The sequence below is a fragment of the Panonychus citri genome, unplaced genomic scaffold (assembly GCF_014898815.1).
Source record: "Panonychus citri isolate SS breed McGregor unplaced genomic scaffold, ASM1489881v1 Contig00028, whole genome shotgun sequence".
NCBI lineage: Eukaryota > Metazoa > Arthropoda > Arachnida > Trombidiformes > Tetranychidae > Panonychus > Panonychus citri.
Genome location: NW_026515433.1, coordinates 2,322,736 through 2,346,829, shown reverse-complemented (window position 1 = coordinate 2,346,829; position 24,094 = coordinate 2,322,736). Strand labels below are relative to the sequence as shown.

Sequence of the window (24,094 nt, the reverse complement as noted above, 5' to 3'; positions counted from 1 at the left end):
CAATCAAATTAAAAAGGATACACACAATGTGATTGTTTTGTTAATTACTTTTTATTAGAAAAAATCATCATCAGTTTCAAATGTATTACTACAAATTAATCAGTTTACATCTAGTTGAGCATTTTAATTAAATTGTTAACAATTTGAGCCTTGGAAATTAACAGTTAAATCTTGTCTAATTGTTGTTGTTGTTGGTGTTTTTGTTGTCTCTTTGTTGATTGTTGATTGATTGATTGATTGATTTCAGATAAATTAAGGTGAGTTATTATGTGTTTGTATGAGTGAATTGGTGATTGTGATCTTTGTATTAACTAAATTAATTGAATTTTCAATGATTGTTGATGGCGATGATTCTGTAAATTAACTGTAAGCTTTGTATTAACTTGGATTCAATCAGTATCCATATCGGTATCTGTAAGGATAACCTACAAAAAGTAAACAAATCAAAGACAATCAGTCAATTAATAGCTCCAAATTAATAGTCAACAATTAATCACAAAGGATAACAATTAACTAACCATGTCCATATCCTCCGTATCCTCCGTATCCACCATAACCACCATGATGACCATAAGGTCTGTTATAACCTGTTATTGAAATGGGATGAAAAAGGCCATTAAAAACGGGAACTTAAACTGACCACTAGACTTTGGTCAACCCAAAGTACTCACCATATGATGGGTATCCATAGTAACCACGATGTCCATAAGATGGTCGACCATAACCATGTCCGTATCCACTATTGTAGCCAAAGGCAGAAATGGCCCCGATTAAGGCAAAGACAACAAAAAGAGCGATAATCTGATTTGAAAGAAGAAAACAAAATTGAGTTAAATCACTGGTAGAACACAGGTAACAATTTATCAATTGGATTAAAACTATTGTAACAATTAACACTTACGGTTTTATTCATGATTGAAAAGGTAAAACTGAAAAGTTTAAGATGATTTAGAGAAACAAAAGTGAAACTTTTTCAAAGTATCTTTGGTATTCAAGTGAATATAAGTTACTATTTACACTCACTATTTATAGACGAAATGAGGAACCAGGTAAGTTACCTGTTGAGAGAGAGACAAAAGGTAAGAAAGAGAGCGAAAGAGAGAAAGTGAGATGACCCTCAAAAATTGAAGAGAGAAAAGGAAAAGTGTAACAAACGAAAGGGGAGGAAGAAAATGGAAGAGAAAAATCCGCCTTCGAGTTTGAACATTTCCTTTCGTATTCTCGTCACTTACACACTCGTGGTGACATTCAGATATGAAGGTGAGGAGGTCCGACAATTAACTGTTCAAGATGATCACAAGAATCAATCATTGATTCAAGTTAATTACCTTGAACATCAAATCAATTACTGATCATCTTCCTCATCATTACAATTTGATCATATGAGTCCAATTTTATTTACCTTTTCCTACTAATCAAAAAGGACACATTTCAATCTTGATATAAATTATCATTAATATTGATTATGGTTTATTGAGATGAAAGTTAATCTAATTACTTAAATTGAAAATTGTAGTTAACAATTAACTTGATCATTGTGAAATCCTAACTTTTAATGGATGTTAATTTGATTTACTCGTCATTAAAAGTTTGATTGTGATTTAGAAATTGGTGAAAATAAGAGATATTAAAGTGATTAGTTGATTGTTATTGTTGATTATTGACTAATTGTTTTGGGATCGATTTCCATTTTGATTCATAATTAATCGGTGAAAGTTTGAATTTAAATTGATTGTTGATCGTCCAGAGTAAATTGTTATCGATTGTGGTTATTCAGGATGAATCCAGGAGGTAAATTCAATGATCGATGATAATTAAATTGAAAGTGATTAACAAGCCTAATTGTTTGTAGGTCAAGGTTAATCTTAGTGATTACCTAATATTTGGCCAATCAGTTGATTTGATTTTGATTTTTTTGGGGAAACCTGTTAATCCAAGCATGAAACCAGCAACAATTAACCATCGTTAGTTAAATAATGAGAAACATTTCCTAAAATTCATAACAATTAACCAGCAACAATTAACAGTGGGGAAACTTTGACTTTGACTGTCACTTTCAATTTAAAAATCTTCAGCTTAAATCATCATCCTAATCATTAACAGTCTCAGTCTAATTATCAATATCATGCTAATTGTTAAATAAACAATTAACTCATTGTTGATTTGATTTGCAATATATTTGATAATTTTTCAAACAATTATAAATTTCCCATGATTGTTACCATCAAACCTGAGCAATCAACAAGAAATCAAAGTTAATTGTTTAGTTGAGGATTAAATTGCTCACGTTGATTACGATTAATTTTCCCTCTCTAAATTTGATTTTCATTTCCTGAGCTATTATAAATTAACATTTAATCCAGTTTGATTAAATTATTTGCTACAAATTAACAAGAGTCCTTGATGACCTTCAACTTACCTGAACAATTTATAAATTGTTACTTGATTTTTTTTAACCATTGGCCTTACAAACATATAAATACACTTGACCCTGTAAATATATTGAGTGGAAAAAATTTAAACTAATTGCAATTAACTATCAACAACTTATACTAAATCATTTAAAACCTATCATTATATTAACCATAAATGATATGATTACAATTGTCCTAATCTTGATCAACCTTTGTCAATGTCAACAATTAGTAAATTGTTATAATTTTGATGATAACAATTAACTTTACATATTGATTATCATTTTGGTTAAATCACCGAGTTAATTGTAAACCTCATTGAATATGCTAATTGCCAAGTAAATTGTTGATAATTACAACTATTAAAACTTTAACCGGATACAATTGTTACACAATTTAAATTGTCGCTCAAAATTGATCACAATTAATCAAACAATTTGGTTGATTAACTTTTAAAATTAAAGCCAAAACCAATCAAGAAGACGATGATCTTAACACTACAACGATTAACTAATTACCTGTTAGATTATCCTAGTAAATTAAAACTTAATTAAATCTTTCATTATTTGGTTAACTAAATTCCCACTCAACTAAATCTATGATAATTAAACCAAATAGCTCAACAATTTAACTCTAATTAAGTTAATCACTTTCAATTAATTACCAAACCCTAACCTTGGATAAGTTTATTTACCCTTTTGATAGTAAATAAAATTGTTTTTAATTCAGTAACAATTAAAGTTAATTGTCACAAATATTTAACATGATATTTTAAATTAAGTTAATTCAATCAACTAGAGTGTTAATCATATGCTTTGTTGGTTATATCAACAATTATTGAAAACATTGAGTTTTCAGTTAATTTTCAACATAAACAAGTAATTCGCACACACAAATGTTGACCAAGATGTCAAAGTTATATTTATATATATATTTAGAGACTCATGAGATGAACAATTGAACAATACATGTTTCATTTTCTACCATTAATATTGATAGTACCGATAATTTCTATTTCCCATAAATAAGGTTTTCGCTTATTGTATTGACATTTCCATGTTGACCAAACATTATAATTGGTTAAAGGTCATTAAGAAGAAGATAAAATTAAGCTCAATACTTACCCTTAATCCTTTGGTCTCTCATACTGGCGCCTTAACCTTTAAACCTAAAACTTACCTTTTCCTTTGTTGATCCTCCATATGCTCCTAAGCTAATCTCATCCATATGCTCATCCAAATTGATCATCTCCTTTGGCGCTTCAATGCTGTTCACTTTTGTTAATGAAGCAAAGACAAACTCAACTCAACGGTCACTTCAAATTGACCAATAAGGTTAACTTTACCTTTTGTAGCCTTTCTCACTATTTAAACTCATTTCTTTATTAATAAATTAGTCCAGTTGATGATGTTCAAGTAAATGTTTAACTTGATTTGACTCTTTATGTTTTCTTGTTTAATTTAAATCAAGTTTAAGTTGATCAATTGATCGACATATTTAGTTGATTTAATTTTGATTGTGATTAAGTTGGTGAAATCAACAGGTTATGGGCTCAGTCGCTTCTCTCAAATTGTGTTAATCTTTGCGACAAATTTTGTGTGTTTTATTTTTCTCTCTTTCATCATCTCATCAATTACCTTACCAACAATTAATTAATCAACAATTCAACAAAATCATCATGATGGATCATCAAGATATGATTACGATTAAATTATCAAGTGATAATTATTTACATTGGAAAACGTATATTCAGGCTGTTCTAGAGTCTAAAGGAGTTTGGGAAATAGCCAATGGCTCATCTTTGTGTCCACTTCCATTTACAGAGGAAGAGATTGAAACCGAATCAGCCGCATCAATCAACCGACGAAACAAATCAATAAGTGATTGGAAAACAAGTGATGCTACAGCGCGAATGCTTCTCATGAATTCAATGGATAAGGAACATATTAGTTTGGTAATTAATTGTTCAACCTCCAGCGAAATATTCAACTACATTATCGACCACAGAGAAGAGAGGACAACAAATAACGAGTGGACAATTCGGCGTAAGTTGACTGACTTAAGATTTACCTCATCTCACACGGTTACAAGCTATTTTGCTGAATTAGAATCTGTAGTTAAACAAATGAGAGATTTAGGTTATAATGTTGATGACACTCAATTAATGATAAAAGTTCTTGATGACTTACCTCCTAGTTTTCGGTCGTTTCGTCAGATGCTAAATTTCCCTTATCTCTATTTAATATAAACTTACGAAATTTGAAATCTCAATTATTAATAAATGAAAAGCAAGATGAGCGAGAGAAAAATAATAAACATGGTGATGCTTTAGTTTCGACTAATAATTTCAAAGAAAATCAAAGTAACAATGTGAGAAAATGTTACGGTTGTGGAAGTGCTGATCATTTGCTACCTCAATGTCCTCAGAATAGGAACAGAAATTTTCAGAGAAACAACAAGTTCAACTCTTATAATAAGAGATCATTCCACAAGAACAAAAGGTTCAACAATAATCAAATAACAGAAATAACAACAATCGAGACAACAAGTAATAACAACCAAGAAAACAACCGGAATAATAACAACAACAATCAGAATCAAAGTAATAGAAACAGATCGAATCAAAGTAATCGTAATCGTGATAATAATTCAAACAGATCAAACAATCAGAACAACAATAATAATAACAATAATAATAATGAAGAAAATTCTGATAATAATTATGTTTCTTTCACTGTCAATGAAAATGAATCAAGTTGTTCTCAATGGTTGTTAGATACTGGAGCAAGTTTTCACATGACAAGTAATATTGAGTATTTTACTCGTTTCCATGAATTAGATGAACTGATTTTATTAACTATCGGCGATGGTAAGAAAATACAAGCGATAGCTAAAGGTGACATTCTTGTTAGTTGTTTCAATGGAAACAATTGGATAAAATGTGAATTGACCAATGTTCTCTATGTACCTAAATTAGGAAACTTTAATTTGTTCTCTTGGGGTCAAACTGTCACCAAAGGTTTTGGATTAAGATCCACATCTAATTCAACTGAAATTTTCGATGTTAATTCAGGTAAAACTGTCATGATTGCTAATAGATTTTCAAATACTTTCAAATTAATGATAAAACAAAGAGACAATAAAGATTCATTTTCATTGGTATCGAAAGCGACACTTACCGATTGGCATAAGCGACTTGCTCACATTAACGTTTATAAGATTATTCAAATGTCTCGAGATGGTATTTTACCTAAAATAAAAATCGATTATGAACCAAGTAAATTTCACTGCGAGGGTTGTATTAAAGGTAAAATGTGTCGAAAAACTTACAAGTCAGTGAAAGAGAGAGATGTTAAGACTGGAGAATCTATTCATTGTGACCTCCAGGGTCCAATGTCAGTTAGCTCATTGAACGGAAGTAAATATGCTCTTGTTATTAAAGACGAAAAAAGTTCTTTTCGCGCCATTTTCTTCCAGAAACAAAAATCAGAATCTTTTTCTAATCTCGATAAGTTTATTAGATACGCTGAAAAAACGACCGAAAACAAGATAAAGACCATCAGAAGTGATAATGGGAAAGAATTTATTGACATTAGAGTTAAAACTTTACTAGAAAATAAAGATATTGTTCATGAATTAACTGCACTTATTCACAACAAAATGGTAGAATCGAGAGAGAAAACAGAACAATTACTGAATTAGCCAGGTCTATGATGCTTAATAGCAAATTGCCGAAGTTCCTTTGGGCTGAGGCGATGAGTACACTTTATGTATTAAACTTAATTCCGAATAAGAGTCAACAAAATGTTAGCCCTCTTGAACTGTTCACGAAGAAAAACCGAATTACTCACCTTAAGACCTTTGGCTGTGTTTGTTATACCAAAATTCCTGATCACATGAGAAAGAAATGGGATCCAAAGGGAAAGAAAGTTATTTTCCTTGGTTACACCAATACCATCAATAATTATCGCATTTATGATCCATCAACAGGTAAAGTGTCCGTGAGCACTGAAATAAAGTTCAATGAAGAAGATTGTGATGGATCCAAGGTGATTGAAGAAGCTTTTGATGAACAAGTTGATCTTGAATTACTATGTGGAGAAAATAAAAACAAGATGATGATGATGATAATTTTGATGACAACTCCAGTGACACAACGGAAATAATAGACGATCCACCTGAATCAATTGATGATAATAATTTAATTAATCAAATTGCCTGTCAAGCAGTTATCACTAATCAAGAGCCTTTAACATATGAAGAGGCAATTACTTCTGACGATAATATTAATTGGATCAATGCTATGAAAGATGAAATGAAATCAATTGATGAAAATGATACTTACACTTTAACTGAGTTGCCAAAAGGTAAAAAATGTATTTCCTGTCGTTGGGTTTTTCGTATCAAGAGGAACACCGATGGTTCTATCGAAAGATATAAGGAGGTTGGTGGCCAAAGGCTTTTCTCAAAAGCCGGGATTGATTATTTTGAAACTTTTCCCTGTTGCTCGTTATGATTCAATTAGAGCAATTTTATCCATTTGTGTTGCTCATCGAATGCACATTATGCAGTTCGACATCAAACTTTTCTTTATGGTGAACTTGATGAAGAAATTTATATGCAGCAACCACCAGGATTCGACGATGGTACCAATCGAGTTATGTTTCTAAAGAAGGGCTCTATGGATTAAAACAGGCACCACGTCAATGGAATAAAAAGTTAACCAGTTTTCCAATCGATCAATTTTCAACAATCAGAAGCCGATAAGTGTATTTTCATGAATTTCCATGATGGATTAACTATTTGTGTGATATATATAGATGATGGTTTGATTGTCAGCTCAAACCAACAACAATTATCATCTTTAATTGACAATTTAAAGAAAACGTTTCAAGTTAAAGTTCATTCCCCTCAAGTATTTGTAGGAATGGAAATTCATCAAAGTTACGATCGATCATCAATAACAATTAAACAATCATGTTTCATCAACGAGTTATTAAAAAGATTCAACATGAGTGAATGTAAATCAGTGGTAACACCAGGTGACTCGAATCTCAAGCTACAATCAACTAATCAACCACCGATACAAATTTCCCTTACCAGGAAGCCGTTGGTGCTTTACTTTACCTCTCAATCATCAGTAGACCAGATATCACCTTCCAAGTAAATAAAGCAAGTCAATATAACTGTTGCTACAATGCTACTCATTGGCAACGGTCAAACGAATTTTTCGTTATCTTCGAGGTACAATCAACAATGGAATCACCTTCTCATCTACTCGTGACAATTTAAAATTAATTGGATATTGTGACGCCGATTATGCTGCCGACATCGATACAAGAAAATCGACCTCAGGTTTCGTGGTAACTTTAGGAGGTTCGCCAGTTTCTTGGGCTTCTCGCTTACAGAAATCAGTTGCTCAATCAACCACTGAGGCCGAATACGTTTCAATTGCAGACTGTGGAAAAGATATACTTTGGTACATACAACTACTTAAAGATCTAAAAGTTTCGATTGATTTTCCAGTTAAAATAATGTCCGATAATCAAGGAGCAATTAAATTGTCGAAAAATTCAGTTTTTCATAAACGAACAAAACATGTTGATGTTCGTTATCACTTCATCCGTGATCATCAAGAGAAAGGTACAATACAATTGGACTTCATTCCAACTCATGATCAACCGGCGGATATGCTTACAAAGTCGTTATGTTCACCGTCATTGAGAAAATGCTGCAACTTTTTGAACATTTATTGAGATCGAGCTTGGAGCAAGAGAGGGTGTTGGTTATATCAACAATTATTGAAAACATTGAGTTTTCAGTTAATTTTCAACATAAACAAGTAATTCGCACACACCAACCAAATGTTGACCAAGATGTCAAAGGTTATATTTATATATATATTTAGAGAGCTCATGAGATGAACAATTGAACAATACATGTTTCATTTTTCTACCATTAATATTGACCGAGTAATTACCGATAATGTTTGGTCCATTTCTATTTCCCATAAATAAGGTTTTTCGCTTATTGTAGCTTATTGACATTTCCCATGTTGACCAAACATTATAATTGGTTAAAGGTCATTAAGAAGAAGATAAAATTAAGCTCAATACTTACCCTTAATCCTTTGGTCTCTCATACTGGCGCCTTAACCTTTAAACCTAAAACTTACCTTTTCCTTTGTTGATCCTCCATATGCTCCTAAGCTCTAATCTCATCCATATGCTCATCCAAATTGATCATCTCCTTTGGCGCTTCAATGCTGTTCACTTTTCTTTGTTAATGAAGCAAAGACAAACTCAACTCAACGGTCACTTCAAATTGACCAATAAGGTTAACTTTTACCTTTTCATTGTAAACGCCTTTCTCACTATTTAAACTCATTTCTTTATTAATAAATTAGTCCAGTTGATGATGTTCAAGTAAATGTTTAACTTGATTTGACTCTTTATGTTTTCTTGTTTAATTTAAATCAAGTTTAAGTTGATCAATTGATCGACATATTTAGTTGATTTAATTTTGATTGTGATTAAGTTGGTGAAATCAACATGCTTAATTACCCTGATATTTAATTGCAATCAAATTGTTAATTGATCAGAAGCAAAAATCATCAAGAATATTATTTATTTATTTTTTTACCTTCAATAAGTTATTACATTTATGGTAAAAATTTTTCAATCTGAAAAATATTATTATAACCAAAGGCAGTTTGATGGTTCGTCTTGATCACAATTAACTAATCATTGAATAAACTAATTGCCTGAAGACAATTAACGAAAGAAAAAATTGTAAATTTTATACATTCAATTTTGAGATTTAAAATGAAAACTTTGAAACGTAATTAAAATTGATCCAGAAACAACAAATTCAACAATTAATAATCAACCTGATGATCAGCGTAATCATCATTGATCATGATTAACTTTCTAGATTGTAATTAATTATCAACAATCAAATTTCCTATGGACTGGATAATAATATTACCATCTCTCTGTGTGTAATAACTTGAAGTTAATTAAAATTAATCAATGCCAACAATTAAGATTTGTAAACAATTTACTTAACCTTGACCTAGAAAATAATAAATTCAAGGGTCACAAGTCATAATTGTAATAGCAATTAACAAAACCAATTAATTACACTGATTAGTTATAGTTAATTGTTACCATACCAAACAAATAGACCCAAAACCAATTGATTAGTTGATTGTATGATTTGCATAAATTGGTTAATTAATATTCAACTGATTTCATCGACATTAACAACTAATCTAAAAAGTTTTCTCAATTGTTTTCGCTAATTGTTGTTGCAATTACCGTTGATTGTAACAATGTTTAAACAAAATTATCCTCAACATCCGAGGACGATTAACTGATTAACCAAATCTATCGTAAAGACAATCAACAAATTAACTAATATTATTGATTGTGAATCTTTAACTACAAAAAGTTGTCCTTTAGATTAGCGGATTAGATTAAAAGTTTAAATTAGTTCAGTAAAGTAAAAAATAAAATAAACAAAATCAGATTAGTGATCATCAGAAAGATTAACGTTAATCTTTCTGGTCATTTAATTTCAAGGTGACCATGAAAATTAGTAAACTTGATTTCAACGAAAAACACTGGGAATCAATAATATTGCTAATCGTTATTACTTAATCACAATTGAAGATGATCAAGATGATCAGGATGATCAGTAAGATCCCTCCCAACCTTCATATATCTACGTCATTATCAAGTGAATATGAAACTTTCAATTGCTTGTGATTAGTTTTCCAGCTAATTGCAAACTAAATTCAGTTTGGAAGGCGGGTTTAACAATCTAATTGCAACCTCTTAATTATAATTAATATTAATATTAACTTTGTCAACCATTTGCTTTCTTGAGGGTCACTTGGTTACCTGTATATATATAAGGTGATTGGAGTAACTTGGACAATCTCATTTAACCAAAGACATTTACTCAACGTGTTTAGTTAATTGCTGCTTTTTGCAAGTTTCTCAATCAACAATCAACAACAATGAATAAAACTGTAAGTTTTGTTTCTATTGGTACTTTTTCATGTGTTTAATTGCTTTGATTGTTAATTGTTTCCTTTATTTTTCTGTAATTAGATTATTGCCATTCTCATCATCTGTGCCTTAGTTGGAACCATCGCCGCTTATGGTTATGGCCGAGGATATGCCAGGCCATACTATGGACGAACCTATTCCCGTGGATATTATCCTGCATCATATGGTTAGTTAATTGTTCGCAGGTTTAATTGTCAACTTTTCTTCATTTTCGTTCAATGGATTAATCAATTTTTTCTTTGTGCTCGCAATTCGTTAGGTTACTATGGTCGACCCTCTTACTACGGTCGCAGCTATGGTCATGGTGGTTATGGTGGATACGGAGGATACGGAGGATATGGACATGGTTAGTTAATTGTTATCCTTTGTGATTAATTGTTGACTATTAATTTGGAGCTATTAATTGACTGATTGTCTTTGATTTGTTTACTTTTTGTAGGTTATCCTTACAGATACCGATATGGATACTGATTGAATCCAAGTTAATACAAAGGTTACAGTTAATTTACAGAATCATCGCCATCAACAATCATTGAAAATTCAATTAATTTAGTTAATACAAAGATCACAATCACCAATTCACTCATACAAACACATAATAACTCACCTTAATTTATCTGAAATCAATCAATCAATCAATCAACAATCAACAAAGAGACAACAAAAACAACAACAACAACAACAATTAGACAAGATTTAACTGTTAATTTCCAAGGCTCAAATTGTTAACAATTTAATTAAAATGCTCAACTAGATGTAAACTGATTAATTTGTAGTAATACATTTGAAACTGATGATGATTTTTTCTAATAAAAAGTAATTAACAAAACAATCACATTGTGTGTATCCTTTTTAATCTGATTGTTGCACTTTTATTTGGACAATCAACTTGAGACCAAATAACAGCAACAACAATTTAATATTCTCAATGTGTTTAAACCGGTAAACTGGTTGATTGAAATTGAATAGAATCAATTTCGATTAAGTTAATGTTCACTTAATGGCCTGTTAATTGTCTAATTGTCACCCAAAGAGATTGATGATAATTAACTAGTGACGATGATGAGAAATGTGATTTAAATTTTTCGATTGTTGTTTTTGTTGGTTAACAATTAATGATCTTGAATATCATTTAATAGTAATTGTTCATTAACCATAGAGTTAAGTTAATTTAAAAAGTTTCCTTAATAAAATCATAGAATCGTAAATAGTAAATTGTAACAATTTAATGTGCAAGTGTAACAATTTAAACGGTTCATTTTACCTTCAAAAGTTTAAAAAAAAAGTTTCAATGACAATTAATAAATTGATTCGGTTATTTAAAAAGTTAATTAAACTCTAATGTCTTTAATCTCATAAATCATCACCAATAAAATAAATTAACTCGTCACACTAATTGTTAATTCTCGTTATCATTCACCACAATTAACATGGTCATCATTAGTTAACAAATTAGTTTAACAACTGATCATTTAGAATCAAAATCAACTTATATTACCAAGATTCAGATCGACAATTTAAGTTTGTGGAAAGTGATATAGACTTTTAAATAGACTTTTATTACTTGAAAAAAGTTTTAATTACTCAGTGAATTTATTATCATGTTAATTTTGACCAGAACTCTATGTGATTTTTAGCTGGACAGTTATTCAACAATTTACTTTACAATTTACTAACAATTAGTTGATTGAGAAAAATGTGCTTCCATCTATTGGAAATCAGATGAAGAAATTGATTCAATTATCTTGAGACAATTAAATTAAAAGATTTTACAATAAGATCATAGTAAGAATGATTTAAGATTGAACAATAACTTGGAAGGTTTTTCTTTGAGAAAGTAAGAAAAGTTCAAGATGAACGAGTCAAAGTTTTCGAAACTTTTTCCAAACTTTAGAAAAGAATAAAAAGAAGAAAAAGTTCTTTAATTTTTCTCATAACCAATAGATGGCGAACAAAGAAGATTAATAATGGAACAAGGTTCGAACTCTTTTTCTCTTTATCATTTACTTTTCTTTTTCGAACATAGAACATTTTCTCTTCATTTTCTCTGCATCTCTTTTCCCTTTTGTATCAATCTCTCTTTCTCTCTGTGTATTTAGTTTTCTTCTTTAAGTTTTTTCTTTTGTTTTCCATCATAACCATCACACGAATTACACACAATTAACTGTTGAACTTTTTGATTCCACGAATAATTGATTTTCATCATGTTCCATATCAGAATTAAATTGTAACTCTGGATCCAGACTTTTCTCAAGTGAATATAAATCATTGTCATCAGTTTCTTCAGTTTTCCCTCTCAGCTTCATCATCCTTTTAATTACATCTCATGTTTCATCAAATTCATCATATTATCTCAAACTATCATGCAAAAAGGTTTCAACAATTTACCAACGTTTCAAATTAACTCGGATACCAAAGAAATACAATGTTAAGGTAAGTTGACAGAATAGAAAGATATTCAATTGGAATAGAATATAAAAAAAAAGGAAGAAGAAAAAAGAAAGAAAATTCTGATTCAGAGAGAAACGATTTCCATGATAAAGGAATGAATCTATTTAACATGATAATGATACTAATCTAATGATTGCAAACTTTATATATCTGGAAATGGTTTTAATCATTAAAATCCACTTCCTTATCCACTTTCCCACTCCTCATGCTCATCTTCATGTGCTCAACCTTTGATCATTAAACCTTAATCATGGAAATGAATCAGATTCAGACAATAAACTGAATACATTTTCATGAGATGACCTTAGAATCTGTCAATCAATGCAAGAGAGAGAGAGAGAGAGAGAGAGAGTAAGAAAAAAACTCATCAGAACAAAAAATCAAATTAATGAGAGATAATTAAATTGTCTCAGTTGATTATTAAGTGAATCTTATTCAATTTTCTGATAATCAATATTATTATATTGATGTTAACTAATCATCTTCAATGACCAACACAATTACACATTAAAAGGTGAATCAGGAAGTGGAAGATGTGGAGATAATTATCTTCATGGTGATGATGGATTCTGGTTAACAACTGATGATGATGATGAAGAAGAAGATGAAAAAAAAGTTGCTTCTTCTAATCTCTGAACTTTTTCGTCCTTCCTTTTCCTGAGGAGAAGATTATTCAGCTAATAGGTTGGAGATGAAAACATTGTTATAGTTAATACCGATTCTTATAAATATAATATCACCGATGATGATCATCATCAGGATGATAATCATGATGATCAAGATGATAACTGGTTGTAAGTGGATAACAACACTCTGGGTAAAGTAACAAAAATCTAAACCTGAATAAAGGTCAATATTAGATGAAGATGATGAATCTACATCATCTCCATGAAAAGGATCAGAATCATAATGAAAATATTGATTCATCTTGATAATAACAAACAGAATTCAGTTGATGATCATGATGATGATTCACAATCAGAATTGACTCGATGATAACAATACAAGTTCCACCATGGATGAAACAAAAACATTCAGCTTTTTTTGTCAGAACTTTTCATCTCCCTGAAAGTCTATCGATGAATTTACGAACAAAAAACAATTCGACTTGCAAATTCGAGAAAAATTTTTCTATTCTAAATTTTGTTGGAAATTAATTTTTCTTTTCTTCTGATTATTTTGTTTCTCTCTCATTATTATTATTATCATGGCAGTTTAGAGACACTATGATTTGGCATTCATGATGATGGTGATTCTGTTTCCATGTAATAATAAATGATAATGATGATTAAAATAATGATAATAAGTATTAGACGAAATTTAAAATCGTCAGTTTGAAACAAAATCCTATTAAAAGGATTAGAACTTTTTTAGAACTCGATTTTGTTTTTTCTTCCTCTCTCATTCCCTTTCTCTTTGATTCTAGTGATTCGTTCAGGAAGATTGATTAAATTGTGAAAAACTAATTTGATTCAGTTTGTAATTTTAATAACATTGGATTAACTAGATAAGTATGAAGATAATTTTCCCTTTTGTTTTTTGTTTCATCTTCTCACTCACATGATAGAAACTCATGAATTCCCATCAGAACTTTTCATGATAACAATTGAATAAAACTCAATTCTAAATTTTGATTATTATCCTTTTACTCCCTTGATTTTATGATTCTTGAATTTCAATTGACTGTAAATTCATATGATAATCAATTGAAGCAAATTAATTATATGAAAACACTGATTAGTTATCCAACAATCTTGATTAAATTGTATTATTATTTACTTTGATTGATTGAAAAATTCATTTATGATTATGTTGAAAAACTTGGTAATTATCTAATCACAATTAAGGGAAAACAATTGATTAACTTTTTCATCTCATTGTAATCAGAATCAACAATCATCTGATAATTGATTTTATGATTAAAGTCAAAACTAAATCTTTGTAACTAAGTCAATAGTTATTCATTGAAATGAGATAAAAGTTGATACAATCCTGTTAATCAGTTACAATTAGTTTTATTGATCGTAAATTAATTGAAAAGATAATAAGAATTGAATAAATTGTTCCATCATCGGTTTAAATATGAATTCAATCAATGGTGTTTTCCTTTCAGCCTCCATGGTGGATATTCAATTGGTTCCATCATGAACTCTCAAGTGCCTCATGTCAATGAATCAGCACAATTCTGAAAGCTGAACAATCAAGTGCCACTCATGATATTTGATGATCAACAATTCAATTGAATGTGAAATCAAATCAACAACAAGATCAGAATGAGTTCTCATCACCATCATCATGTTTTTCACCAATCAAATTATTTTCCAACCTTGGAGTTTAATTTTTCGCATTAATCTTAATATTAATCAAAATACTAATCAAATTTGAATAACAATTAACTATAAGATTAAACTATTAATCACACTAAGGATCAAGATGAATGAAAGTAAAAACAATGATTAAGAAAAACGGATTACAAGTTAATTTGGAATCAAAATTTACCAATGATTTAAATTGGAAGAGAGAAAATTAAATTTTAATGATTGCTGAACGAAAAGTAAACAATTAAATTAAACAATTATCACAATCAAGATTACCATTAACTAGACACTTTATTATTTGTGAACTTTTTCTGTTCGTTAACAATTTAATCAACATTGTTTCGAGACAATTAACATTATTTCATCTTCAGGGGATTCACAGGGTTGGAAATTAACAAGAAAACAATGATTACAATGATAATTAAAGGTAAATAAACCAGAGACTTGCTTTCAGAAACATTGGCAAAAACATGATTAAGATAAAATTACAATTAAGTTTATGATTGAAAAACCGCTGAACAATTATAATTAAATCAATTGTCTAACAATCAACCCAATGATTAAGGAGAAAACTCTTGATGAAAGGTAAATCATGTTGGGAATTAAAGTTTAGTTTAAAATTTCAATTCGAAAGTGAGAGAGAGAAAAAAAAAGTTCTAATCGAAAGAGAAATTAATTTCTTTTTCTATTAATACTTTAATAATCATCACTGACATTTTGAATTAACCTAATTATCTTATCATCATCATCATATTACTATAATTATCATTGTCTTATTTAATTATGAAATCTAGCAGTTGAATAATTCATTATTAATCATCGAGTTGGAGATTGAGAGGGGAAAAAAGGAAAAATTTTGTTCTAAATGTTCAAATTTCTCGAATGTGACATATGGAATGAAAAGAAAGACTTTCTCTCTCTCTTCCTAGTGACAGAAATTCACCAATTTCGGTTACCATGACAACGTTCTTAACATTTCCTCTGTTTATCTGTAACATTTTTATCAACCTTTTTTTTGTTAGAATTCACGATTCCCTGGTAATGATTCTGTTCAGTTCATGTAACATCATCGAACTCGTTATAATAAACAACAACAATAACTAACAACAATCAAGCTGATTAATGATTTGAAAAAAATGATGGAAAAAAATTCATGACGGACATTATGATTTATCGATAATATATCGCATGAAATTCAGTGAATCTCCTTTAATAGAATCAGAACTTTGTTCGGAAAATGTTTTAAAAGAAGAAGAAAATTTCTCTTCCATTGCCATTTTCACCTTTCATTCCGAACTGTCGACTTAAAGTTACTGAGAATGATTTTTTCCTCCATTATTCTTGATCAGGTAACAAACTAACAATCACCATGAAGATGATAAATAAAAGTTCATCTCCATGAAAACCGTTCAATTTAAAGTTATCATTTCTTTCATCAATTCCCAAGCAATTAAACTTTCAAACTGTTCAACTAATAAGTAACAAGAACAATGTTCATGTTCATTTGAATCTTGTTATCTTTTACCTTGTTCATGATATTAACTCATGATGATGATGATGATGATGATGAATTTCAATTCCCTTGTTGAATAACAAAACGGATAAACTACAACAACGATACTTTTGAATGTAAACAAGTTGAAAAGGTAGAAGAAAAAGTTCTGGAAAAAAAGTTCGAAATGGATGAAAAAAACAATAAGCGGAACACGAACCATGAATTGTAACCAATTACATCCCCATGTCTCCCACAAATAACTGAATCTCCCTGAGAGAGATTCATGATAATTGATTCATTCAATGAATTTAAATTGTTTATTAAATTAACGGTTCTCTTTACCGAGTCACTTAATTGTTTACCAAATTTCAACTCTCAATGAATATATAGATAAACATTGACAGGAGAGAGAGAGAGATGAAAATAAACTAATAGTTTCCGTTTCCTTTTCCAGAATGAGCAGGGGGAGGCGAGGATAAAATGAGAAGAAAAAAATTCTAAATTTTTTTTTCTTCTTCAACTCAATCTTACTGAATCTCTTTCAACAAATTACTCTTACAAATGTTAATTTAATGTGATAAGTTAATGATAAAGATATTAGATAATCATCTTATAACAATTAAGTTGCATTATTATTATCAAGATTCGGGTGGGGTGAAAGTTTTAATAAGAGGAAGATAAGATTTGAACAATTAATTAATCAGATTCCTGTTCATGATAAGGATAACAAAAGATGAGGCGGAAATTTATGATATTATTGATTGTGAACTTTGTTGTCTCATTCAACAATATAAAAGGTAATTAGCATCATCATGCTAATTGCTTTCCACCCATGGTGATTCTGAAGGATTCTGCAGATTCAAGTTAATTATCTCTGTTTAAAATACCCACAATTTTAGCTGAATGCTATCAAATGTTTCTGAAGAAAATGTTCTGGAAAATTTTCCATCTCAATAATAACTAATTAAATTGCTATTAAAATAATCTCACACCAATGAACTTGCAATTGGCCATTTAGTGAACAATTTTATCTCTCTCTCTCTCTCTCACTTACTCACCCTGTTTAATATTCCAAGTGAAATGTTATTGATTGTGTTTTATGTATGAATGAGTATTCAAATAATCACCAATGGATGAAAATAAATGAACCAGAAAATGTTTACATTTGTTGAATAGAAAAACAAATTTTTTCTCCATTCAGAATCACCAACAACTTTATGATAATAATAACAATGATATCGATATACATGATAACATGTTATCTTTAGTATTACATGTTCACCCTCAGTGGATATTATCAATATTTTGTTTCTCTCATGATAACACTTTCGCATTCCTATTGGGTAATATTGTTATCATGATGATATCCTTTCATCGTCATCATCATCTTGGTGTAATATCATGATGATGATGATTGAATGAAGGATAAATTTCATTCAGTTCAAATGATAACATGATAATAAACCATAATGTTTACGATAAATTGAATGAGGTATCATCATGAAGGTACCATGAAAACATATATAAATAAGAACAACATGTTGAAATGAAATTATTTACTCAAAATTGAATCAGAAATTCAGAATATTCAGTTTTTTTCTTTTTCTTCTTTCTTCCTATTATATTAAAAGGTGTATTTCTATCATGTCAACATGTAAACTCTCAACAATTTAACTTGATAATAAGATAATCAATGATTATCTCAAATAATAATAGTAATAAGAATAATCAATTTCTTATTTTTCATGTAAAGAAGTAAATTATTATTATTATTATTCTCAATCAATATTCTTGAACTGAATATCTTCTACCATCATGTAGCAATGAACTTTTGTTTAGCATTTTCTTTTGTTCGATTTGTTCTCTTTCTTTCTTTCTTTCTTTCTCTCTCTCCACCCACTTCCTCCTCCTCCATGGGCAATGGGGTTTCATGTTCAGAAAATATTCAACATGATACATTTCCTCATGTTTCCAATGTCACCACCATTAGTTGATATTATCTTCATGATTAAAATGGCTCATGATTAAATGTATATAAACAAACAAACCTGAATATGAAATTTAATAACATGAATTATAATAGTAATCAATGTAATCTGTCCAAATATAAGATCTTGAATACGATTTTTTGTTCATCTTCCCCTGAACATTATCTCTCTCTCTCTCTCTCTTACGTATACCTTGTCTGATGAATTTTTCATCAAAATCATCATCATAAAGATATAAGATGAAGAAGATGAGACAAATATCCAACGTTACCATGGAAACAATTATCTTCCTTAGCATCTTCTTCATAATATTAACTCTCCCCCCACACAAATAAATATATATAAACATTAAGATATACCTTCTAATTCAGTTGATATTATCATGAAATAATCAGAATTCAGCTATCATGTTTATTCAGTAAAATCACCTAGGAATCAATTTAATTGTATCCAAGAACTTTCAACCAACAAATAAACGTAATAAAAGAGAAAGAGAGAGAGAGAGAGAAAGTCTCTAATATTTACTGGTCAATTCTAAAATTCTGACCAACCAGAAATAACAAGAAAGAGAAAAATTCAGATTCTGGTGTTTTTATCTTCACTCAGCAAATACATTACCATGAACATGAGACAATTTATATTATAATACCTTCGTTACCTGATTATTGACCAGAATGATGAAAATTAACATCGATGATAAATTTGTATTGGTTAATGAGGGAAACCCTTATTTTTACATTTCCATTTCATGACAAGTTTGTTTTTCCCCCAAATATCCTGATCCATATTTCATACACCATTTACCATCATTATTATTGTTTATCAAGTTGAATACCCTTCGATATATATGTTAAAATGATTACTTCCTTTTCCTCTTTTCACTCAATAACAATTCACTCCCTGAAAGGAGGAGTAAAAGGAGGAAAAAAATGTGATAAACAAAATGTTGACAGTTATGAAAATAGACAAACAAATATCAATCAAACGTAAACAATTAACATCATCAATCAAAATCATAAAAAGAACAAAAAAAAAAGTTCTGATGGACACAAAAAGCGAGAAGCAAAAAAACAAAACAAAACTGATATCACAATTAGTTAGTTGATTAAACTTTTTTTTCTTGCCTTCAACTTTTTGATTCAATTAATTGACTCAATTTTCACCTTGACTTTTGATTACAATTAACTTTATCATCTACAGGTAATGTAAACAGTTGATTATATTATTCGGAAAGTGGTTTACAAAATGTTTGCATTTTCAATCCTCACAAGGATTGATAATATAAACTCCCACTTGGAGTTTCAGAACTTTTTGTATTTTCGAGCAACAATTTATGCATTCGAATATAACTTATGCAGCTTATCATCTTTTATCTTCCTTTTTGCACTCTAACTCCCTCATCATCCTCATCTTTATCCTCCTTGTTAAGTCAATGAGGCTTTTTACCATTTCTCTTTGTTTTACTGATTATCTTTTTCTGTCATCTTCATCATCTTCTCAGAAGTCTCTCTCTCTTTATGTTGTTGTTTTATCGAGCAGATAATTCATAAGAAAACAAACTTTATCTTCCTCATCTTATATTCAAATCTATTCCTCTTGTCCATATTATCATCATTATCATCTCTTGATTACATCAACTGAAAAAATTGATATTTTTTTGTTGTTTCTTTCATCCTCATCTTTGGAATCGTTTAAAGATGAAGATGTGATCAAGAGGTAAGGATGAAGATGAAGATAATAAAACAAAAGGATAGATTTAGAATCAGCTTTTATTTAACATAAAAGAAGATGATTAAGGATGATGAAGTGAGAGAGACTGAGTGGGAAGATGGAGAAAAACTGTCAACTTCAATGTTTATCATCATCTTATCATCTTTATCTTCATTAAATGCCATTGAACAGATACTTATAATCACTCTAATGAGCCTGAGTTTATCTACTCATCTTTCATCATCTTCATCAGCATTTGCATCCTCATCTTAAATTTACTTAATATATAATAATAACATAAATATTATCTTGTTACCTGAATAATAATAGATAAACTTTTTTCGTCCCTCTAAAATTACAATAACTAATTGCTCGAGAAAAACAACAACAATTACACCTGAAAACTTAATCAACATGATAATCAGAATTGAGGGAAAACATTGACGATAGCAAGAAGTATAAAACCAAATTGCAATTAAGTTAATCATCAAAGGTTGACAAGAGTGTGATGTGTAAGTGTGATGTTGATGAACAAAAAAAAACTTTCATCACAATTAATATGAGATGATGAGAATGAGTTATTTACCTAAGGCTTAAACACTCACAATCGGATAAGGTAAAATCGTTGACACTTATATTAATCATCATGATCATGTATTGAAATTGAGCATTGAAGGAAACAAAAATCCATGATAATAATAAATTAGCAACCTTGATATTTGAACAGCGACAACAATGTAAATATAATTAAGTTTATCAAGTAACTTTGATAATCTCAAAGTCTAATACTTGATAAAGGGAAACATGATTCAATTATTATTCGGATTAACTGAATTCTTATTCATTAGAACTGAACTCATTCTCTCTTTCTCTCTCTCAATTCATGGTCTTATCAAAGATTCATCACCGTAGGACTTACATTGACATTTACAGAATTTTATTTCTTTTCACTTTTATGATGAAATCTACTGAAATCGATTCAACTGAAACCTTATCGTCTTAGACATCTAGGGATGAGTAAAGATGAAAGTAAAAAAAGTTCGCTGGGAAAGATGATGAGGATGACAAAAGTTCATCTGATAATTCATTATATTCATAAGTTTAATTCATATCATGAAATAAAAAAGAGAGACTTGGATTTAATCAAAGGAAAGTGAAAATTTGATCAAATCAAATGTCAACATTAGGGAACTTATATTTCAACTGATATTTACTCTTGTAACTCTCAGAGAGGAAAATAAAGTTACATGAATATCAGGGATGAAGAAGAAGATGAAGATGATGATCAGCATGATGATGATGAAGATGAAGATAAGGGTGGTGGTGATTCTGAGAGAAAGTGAAGAGAAAAAAATGAAATAAAATCAGAATCAAAATGTAATCATATCTATTGAAAGAAAGTAATTGAATCAACTTTCATTTTGATCAATGATTTACAAGAAGCTTGAAAAAGTTGAAACTTGAAAGTTTTCCAGGTAAATATAATCATCGTCATCATCTGTTGATGGTGATCATGAGAAAATAGTCTCAATATTTATCTGAACTTTTCTTCACACAAAATCGGCCAACTTTCATCTTATATTATTAGGTAAAGATGAACATGGAACTTCATCTAGTAGATGAAAAGATGAACATGAAATAAGATGAAAGTAAATAGAATTGTATATAAATTGTTCAATTCCAAGTTCTAACCAATCGAGTATTTGCTTTTCTAAACCATGATATTCAGATTATTATCCATTAACATGATTGTCACAAATGAACTAATTCGCAAGGTAAACGTTACGATCAATGTTCCGATTCAGATGAAAATTGAATCAACTTTTTTACTTGTTATTTTGTTTCCAGGTTAAAGTTTCCCTGTGAGCTGAAATTCACACCATGAAATTGTAACACGATAACTTATTTGCTAATAGATAAATTAACATGTCATGAAGGTGGAGAAAAAGTTTTCTTCATGATGAAAGACAGAAAAAAAAGTTCTAACCTCGATTCTGAGTCTATTCTCTAATTCAAATGGGCGGAAAATTTTCGTCTGAAACGAAAACTTTTTTCTTTCCATTCTTTCTGTTACCTGATATTAATTAACCCTTATGGTTAATTAATATGGTCGATTTGATCAATATGGTTGATTGAATTTTAAGCCTTTAATTAATCATGATAATAAGATTTATATATCAACCTTAAGGTTGATATTAATTTCAATCTTCATGTATAAAAAGAAAATTGTTGTTGATTAAAATTAATCAGTTAATCATCAAGATTATCAGCAATTAGTTAATTTAATTTGTTCAACAAATTTTGGTGTCTTCGCCAGGTCTTCAATTGATGAAGTTAATTTATTGATAACAATTAAAAAAAAGTTAATTAGTTAATTGTGATTAGTTAATTGTGATTAGTTAATTGTGATCAGTTAATTGTGATCAGACAATTGATCTAAATGTTAATTTTTGTTGTTTCATTGATTATTTTTTTGTTAATTGTGATTTATTTTTCAACTTTTCGATTATCATTCAACATTTACAATTGACTTTATTATTATTATCATCACTGATTCTGGTTCCAATTCGTTCTGATCCTGGTTTTGATTCTGATTCTAATTCTGGTTCAAACTGTTATTTCTGGTTCAATTCTGATTCTGATTCTGATTTTATATCTTGATTTTGATTTCGGTTTCTTTTTGGCTTAAACTTTGGTCTCATCTTTTCTGTCATAATGGAATACAATCCAGGTAAAGATTTTTGCATTAGTTAGTCGCTTTCATTGCTTATTCCGCTCTTAATAAAGTTTTAAAACACCATGAGCGATAATGCTGACGCTTCTGAATCCTCCAATCCAATTTCCATTTCAACCAATGTTAGAACTTCCGAAAAATTTTTGTTTCCACTTCAACCTTTGACTTGTGATGATGATGAAGATCTTTTAGATTGGTTAGATTGTTATGAGACTATTTCCGAAGCTCACGGTTGGGATGATGTGATGAAGATGAATAAATTGCCAGCCTTTCTAAAAGGAACAGCTAGAAGATGGTTTACTAATTGTGCAAAAAGTAGTTTACCTGATGCTCCAAAAACTTACAAAGAGTTAAAAGCAGCTCTTATTGAAGGCCTTTGTCCCACTAATTATCGTAGTTATTTAACACACAAACTTGCAAATTACAAACAGAAAGAAAATCAAAGTGTAGCTTCTTATATCTATGAAATGATAGATATTTGTCGAAGAATCGATCCAAATATGACAGATTTGATAACCATGGGTTATATTCATGCTGGTTTATTACCTAGAATAGCTGAAGCTTTGGATCTTTTGACTCCAGTGAATATGAAAGATTTCCTAAAAAAAGCAACAATTGCTGAGAAATCGGTCAATCGCAATAAAAATTTAAAACCAAATGAAGAAATGAGAACTGTTGAGAGTTTGTTAAGTTCATTACATGAGAAGATTGAAAGGGTAACTTCTAGAGGTAATGAAAGTCAACAAAACGATCAAAAAAGAAAATTCAATGGTAATTGTAATTATTGCAATAAAAAAGGCCATAAAGCTGTTGATTGTTGGAAAAAAGCGAATGATGAGAAAAATGGTAAAGCAGCTACATCTGGTAGTAAAGGCTGGAATAAACCAAAAGTTGTAAATTCGAATACAA

At 29.6% G+C, this 24,094-nt stretch overlaps 3 protein-coding genes across 4 annotated transcripts in view; 2 read left to right on the top strand and 1 right to left on the bottom strand.

The window, feature by feature from the left end:
• Positions 1 to 32: 32 nt before the first annotated feature.
• On the bottom strand, positions 33 to 1,062 carry LOC128397294 (prisilkin-39-like). The gene is made up of 4 exons (XM_053358010.1): positions 902 to 1,062; positions 672 to 801; positions 519 to 587; positions 33 to 425 (listed from the first exon to the last, which is right to left on the bottom strand). The coding sequence occupies exons 1-4, from the start codon at positions 911 to 913 to the stop codon at positions 394 to 396; spliced, it is 243 nt and encodes an 80-aa protein (XP_053213985.1). The 5' UTR covers positions 914 to 1,062; the 3' UTR covers positions 33 to 393.
• Positions 1,063 to 10,304: 9,242 nt separating this feature from the next.
• Positions 10,305 to 11,321, top strand: LOC128397293 (neuropeptide-like protein 31). The gene is made up of 4 exons (XM_053358009.1): positions 10,305 to 10,449; positions 10,532 to 10,655; positions 10,749 to 10,835; positions 10,929 to 11,321. Exons 1-4 carry the CDS (start codon positions 10,438 to 10,440, stop codon positions 10,958 to 10,960), a joined length of 255 nt encoding a protein of 84 aa, XP_053213984.1. The 5' UTR covers positions 10,305 to 10,437; the 3' UTR covers positions 10,961 to 11,321.
• A 1,186-nt stretch (positions 11,322 to 12,507) lies between these two features.
• The window catches only part of LOC128396745 (potassium voltage-gated channel subfamily H member 8-like), a 44,486-nt gene continuing 32,899 nt past the window's right edge, over positions 12,508 to 24,094 (top strand). For both annotated transcript variants that reach the window (XM_053357352.1, XM_053357351.1), the window contains exon 1: positions 12,508 to 12,922. The gene's annotated coding sequence lies outside the window, so the exon portion shown is untranslated. The remainder of the gene's footprint in view (positions 12,923 to 24,094) is intronic.

What these genes read in the sequence shown, in the direction of transcription:
- LOC128397293 (XM_053358009.1), top strand. An exon ending in ATATTATCCTGCATCATATG is followed by an intron (nt 10,656 to 10,748) that starts GTTAGTTAATTG and finishes GCAATTCGTTAG; the next exon opens with GTTACTATGGTCGACCCTCT. An exon ending in ATACGGAGGATATGGACATG is followed by an intron (nt 10,836 to 10,928) that starts GTTAGTTAATTG and finishes TACTTTTTGTAG; the next exon opens with GTTATCCTTACAGATACCGA.
- LOC128397294 (XM_053358010.1), bottom strand. An exon ending in CTATGGATACCCATCATATG is followed by an intron (nt 588 to 671) that starts GTGAGTACTTTG and finishes TTTCAATAACAG; the next exon opens with GTTATAACAGACCTTATGGT. An exon ending in ATACGGAGGATATGGACATG is followed by an intron (nt 426 to 518) that starts GTTAGTTAATTG and finishes TACTTTTTGTAG; the next exon opens with GTTATCCTTACAGATACCGA.